The sequence below is a fragment of the Otolemur garnettii genome, unplaced genomic scaffold (genome assembly GCF_000181295.1).
Source record: "Otolemur garnettii isolate 467f Iridium unplaced genomic scaffold, OtoGar3 scaffold00083, whole genome shotgun sequence".
Taxonomy (NCBI): Eukaryota; Metazoa; Chordata; class Mammalia; order Primates; family Galagidae; genus Otolemur; species Otolemur garnettii.
Window position 1 is genome coordinate 7,218,629 of NW_003852478.1, and position 5,224 is coordinate 7,223,852.

The following is a 5,224-nucleotide window of genomic DNA, read 5'->3' on the forward strand; positions in this document are numbered from 1 at the left end:
CTCAGGGGACTCAGTCCCTTCCATCCTTTTTAGGTTTCTGGGATGCAGAGGAAAGAGTTCATCCTGGTTGTCTAGACAGCTGCCCAAGACCAGTAAAATCCAGGGGTTTGGAGGCTACCAGATCCCAGGGAAAGGCCTCCTGCAAACGTGCCCTCCCCACCCCCGACCCTGCACCCCCAGCCGCCTACTGGAGAGCTGGTGTTTGGAGTCCTCTCTCCAAAATCTTTGGGATGGGGTTTGTAGAGTCAGCCTGGAAATGAAGTGTTGTAACTTAACTACTTGTAGGAAGAAAAGGGTGACTCTTCAATATCTCTTGGTGGAAGAGGGAGCTACGGATTAGAAAAGGGCACAAGGAAGGGTCCCTGGCCGGAGAGGTCCTTCTGGTGGCCCTCCTAAGTACAAAGACACTTCAGACCTTCTCAAGCATCAGAATGAATAGGTTGGTGGCTTCTTAGCTGGGAGGCTTTCCTGGATCCACAGTGATCTAACCATTTGAATGACCCTGGACAAGTCCAAAAGCTAAGGGACTGGAGTAGGTGAGACTGTGACTGGAGCCGCACTCAGGGATTGGACCGCTGCCAGACTCCCTCCTGCACAATACGGCTCCAAATCGCAGGCCTCACACTTCACCGCACGACAACCACTGTTATCCTGGAGTTACTGGGAGCACTGAGCATTCTCATTGAAAAGGTTTCCAAGTCCCCACCTGGTGCGTTTTGCGGCGGGGCGCGGGGAAGAGAGGGGCTGGGGCCCTGGGTAGCAATGCAGGATGCAGCGCTGTGATTCCTCGGGGAAAGCGTGGAGAAAGGGGGAGGAGGCCGGCCTCCCCGGGAAATTAACAAAACCTACACTTTGCAAAGTCTCCCCCAACCCCCTCCCCCACGTTCTCCCCTGCTGCGCTCCCGCCCCTCCTCGCGCTTCTGTTGTGACTCCGGCAGCCTATCCCGAGGGTGGGGAGCTGCCGAGGAGCCAGAGCCGAGCCGTACTCCGCAGCATCACGTGCCGGGGTGGGGGCTATAAAATCCGGGAGCCGGGGCGCCGGGTGGGGGACGTGAGGACCAGCCCTCTCCTGGGACCCCTTTGTTCCCGGCCCAGACTCCTACACCTTTGTGTCCCCAAAGGTTTGACCGCCCCGAGCTCCCGAGGCAGAGCCCAGAACACCAGAGGGGAGGGGTCGCGCGGCCGGCCGGACCCTCTAGCTGCCCGCCCCTCTCGACATGTCGCGATCCTTCTATGTCGACTCGCTCATCATCAAGGACTCTGCACGGCCTGCGCCCTCGCTGCCTGAACCGCACCCCGGGCCGGATTTCTTCATCCCGCTGGGCATGCCGTCCCCATTGGTGATGTCCGTGTCCGGGCCAGGCTGCCCGTCTCGCAAGAGCGGCGCGTTCTGCGTGTGCCCTCTCTGCGTCACTTCGCACCTGCATTCCTCTCGGGGGCCCGTGGGCGCCGGCGGTGGGGGCGCAGGGGCCGGGGGTACCGGGGCCGGTGGTAGCGGGGCGACTGGGAGCGCCGGGGCCCTGCCTTTGCTCAAGAGCCAGTTCTCATCGGGTCCTGGGGACGCGCAGTTTTGCCAGCGGGTGAGCCACGCGCACCATCACCATCACCCGCCGCAGCACCACCACCACCACCACCAACCCCAGCAGCCTGGCTCAGCCGCTGCAGCGGCAGCAGCCGCGGCTGCGGCTGCGGCCGCAGCGGCCTTGGGGCACCCGCAGCACCACGCACCTGTCTGCGCTGCCACCACCTACAACGTGGCGGACCCGCGGAGATTCCACTGCCTCACCATGGGTAGGGCGGGGTGTTGGGGTACCTGTACGCTGCGCCTTTCGCGCTCCTGGGAGAAAACTTTCCGCCTCCAGAGGAGGAAGTGGGAGCCCGGGGGCGGGCGGGAGGAGGAGGGGCTATTAGTGCAGCGGTGGAGTAGTCCCCAGAAGTTCCACGCCGGTGGAAGTTAGCTTACCACGCAGCCTGGAGCGTTTCACTCCTGGGGCCAGGTCCTCAGTATTGCGTAATATCGGGGTTTGTGGGACCTCGAATGTGATGGTAGAGTAACTGGAGGTTAACTGCTTGAGGTGTGAGTGGGTGTGTTTGAACGTCAATGCAGCAACCCTCCATCCCGACCAGTAAAGCGTTTTGATGTTTTCGGCTAAGCCTGCACGCCTCTCCGTTGAGCTCTAAGAGAGAGGGTCCTAAGTGCAAGTCCCCACCCTTCTTTAATCCTTTGACTTAACTTCCCACTCATCAAAGGCTTTCATTTGCTTGAGCGTCTCTTTCCTCCCCCGCTACCCAGCGTTGTGCCAAGAAACAGGAAAGGGTACAGGTGGCCTTCCGCTGGGGGTCCTTGAGAGGTGTCCTTTCCAAGAGATGGCACGTGGCGTGGTGGAGGCTCTCCTGAGCCTTACCTCTCTGTCCTCTCTTAACCGGTCCACAGGAGGCTCAGACACCAGCCAGGTACCCAATGGCAAGAGGATGAGGACCGCGTTCACCAGCACGCAGCTCCTGGAGCTGGAGCGAGAATTCTCTTCCAATATGTACCTGTCTCGACTCCGGAGGATCGAAATAGCCACCTACCTGAACCTGTCAGAGAAGCAGGTGAAAATCTGGTTTCAGAACCGCCGAGTGAAGCACAAGAAGGAGGGGAAGGGTACGCAGAGGAACAGTCACGGGGGCTGCAAGTGTGTTGGCAGCCAGGCGCACTATGCGCGCTCGGAGGACGAGGACTCCTTGTCGCCGGCCTCGGCCAACGATGACAAGGAGATTTCCCCCTTATGAGGGAGGAGGGCCCCTCCCCCTCACAACACCGGCTCCTGGCAGCCCTAAGCAAGGCCAACGCGGGGCGGAGAGGGACAACTCAGGGGCCCAGATCCTTGCAGATTCGGTGATCCCATCTGGAGGAGAAGGAACTGAAGGCCTGGAACTTACGAGCTGACCTGACCCTCGGGGTCTCCTTCTTGACCCGTTTATGTGGAGCATCAATCGAAGTTTATAGAACTTTATAGATTGTTTTTAGACAATGTAAATAACCTAGAATTCAACTTGGTCTCATCTTATAGCTGAGGAAAACAGGGTTGGTTTCACACTGAATGGGGGTTTTTGAAGGCGCATGTTATTTCCCCATCCCTACAGTCGTTCAGAACCTGAGGAGAACACAGGGTTTCTTGATTATTATCTGTGGATCTAGTTGTTTTAAAACGAAAATATTGACATTGCAAGTAATTTAGAAAATTAAACCCAGTAGGTCCTGCTTTCTGAAATTTTGCCTGGGGAGAGTTTAAGATCCAAGTCGCTGGAAGTCCCTTTTATGTGGATAGTTTTATATAAAAATTATATTTATATTTATTTAAATAAATGAAACAAAATAGAGATTTTAAATGTGTGATATTGCTCTGCTCATCATCTCTTCCCCTCCACCTGCTTGTTGAGGGAAAGTCATGGACAGAAAGAAAAGCTGAAGACTTAGAGGAAAATACTGACTAGAACTTGGTGATGTGGCTGAGGGAGTTTGCAGTTCTGTAAGTTTTCCATGTAACAACAACTTCTTCCAAGGTGACACCTTTAGTCATAATGCCACCTATCCTCAAAAGAGGTGCCCCTTCACGGTGGACAGGACAAATCACTCCATTTAGAGGGACACTGACAGAGACAGGTAAAATTTGCATTTAGCCAGGAGGGGTGAAACTCCTTTACCTATTATTTATTTGCTGTGACAGTTCCCCCCTTTATTTTTCCTTTTCTCTCCCATTTCTAAAACTTGTTAAGGAATTTGCATCTGAGAATAGTTTTATGAAGGACAACAATCCATCAAACAGATCACAAGAAAACACAGGGAAACTTTCAAATTTCACTGCCAGTGACTGGAAATGCTCTTGGTTGCTTGGAAATCAGCTGGGCTACTTCAGTGCCAAGAAGATAAAGTCCAGGGCAGGAAAGTATTCTATCCAAAGCTTTACACCTTCATTTTTCAAAACAGTTCAGAGATGTTTTTGGACCCTGGGCAGTTTTGTTTTGAATTTCTCCTGGTCTCTCCAAATTAAACCTAATTTGGCTGAGGTTTCTTTTTTTTTTTTTCACGTCCACTTCTTAATCCAGAGTATTGGATGGGCTTCCTCCTTTCCCATTGCCTATCAGAGTCAATCCTTGCAAGGCTGGTCCAGAGAAGACTTTCAGCCTCAGTAGGGCATTCAGTGCAGCCTGGGCCTGTCATCCACTGGAAAGAAAAGGACGCTGGAGGCCCCGGAACACCAAAGGCTGTGATTTCTGATTATTTCCTATAAAGATGCCAGCCATTAGATTGAAGCCACAAAAAATAATTTCCAACACACATACACAAAACTTCTTTAGGTCTGATTTACTTTAGGCAGGTCGGGGCCGAAACTTCCCCAGGTGCTACTGGGCTTTAAAAATGTGTGGAAGCCAGTTTGAGAACAAGAAGATGGGGAGACTGTGACAACGGCCTCCTCTCCACCCGTTCTTCTTCCCCCACGACACACACACACAGGAGCAGGTAGGCTCAGGAGAAGGAAAAGCCCTCTTTCAGACCCCTGAGGCACCGCCGGGACAGCAGGGAGGAGGGCCCGCCCTGGTCTTGCTGAATGGGGATCTGCCGCCGCTTTGTGCGACTTAGCTGAGCTCGGTGGTACACAGAGGTCCTGGGCAGCCCGCTCACGCCTCGGGATCCCTGTCCTCCCCTCTCACCCGCACAACCCCGGGCCCCTCGCCCTGTCTGCCGCATAAGAAAAGAGGCACAGGCTCACGCCTCTCCAGATGATCCTGCTTTCTTTTACCCAAGAAACAAACTTCTCCGCGCGCGGGAAAGAGGTGGGAGCAAGGGAGTTTGCATGCGCAGAAAACAGGCGAGTAGGGAGAATAATTCCTTCGCAGGAAATAAGGACAAAGGGCCCCTGCTGGGGCTCTCTATGCTCCTGCCCAAAGCTAAGCTTCATCTCGATGTCCCCCTCCCATTTACACCAGCCCCTCCGCCGCCCGCGCTCTGGGCGGGAGTCCTCGCTCAAGTGCATGACCAGTCTGCACCCCAGCCTTCCAGCCTTGTCCGGGTCCCTCGCTCCAGGCCCTGCCCCCGGAGCATGAGGCCGCGCACTTGTAACACCTGGTGCTGCGGGGCACGGAGAGACGCGGTGCCAGCCCCCCTTAGCTGACTTCGGTCCCCTTGGAAAGCCTCAGCCCCTCTGGCTCCGATCTTTCGGGAAATTCCCTAGGGAAG

General features: G+C 55.0%; 1 protein-coding gene across 1 annotated transcript; it reads left to right on the forward strand.

The window, feature by feature from the left end:
• Positions 1-916: 916 nt before the first annotated feature.
• On the forward strand, positions 917-2,812 carry GSX2 (GS homeobox 2). The gene is made up of 2 exons (XM_003794607.3): positions 917-1,791; positions 2,435-2,812. Exons 1-2 carry the CDS (start codon positions 1,218-1,220, stop codon positions 2,773-2,775), a joined length of 915 nt encoding a protein of 304 aa, XP_003794655.1. The 5' UTR covers positions 917-1,217; the 3' UTR covers positions 2,776-2,812.
• The last annotated feature ends 2,412 nt before the right edge of the window (positions 2,813-5,224 follow it).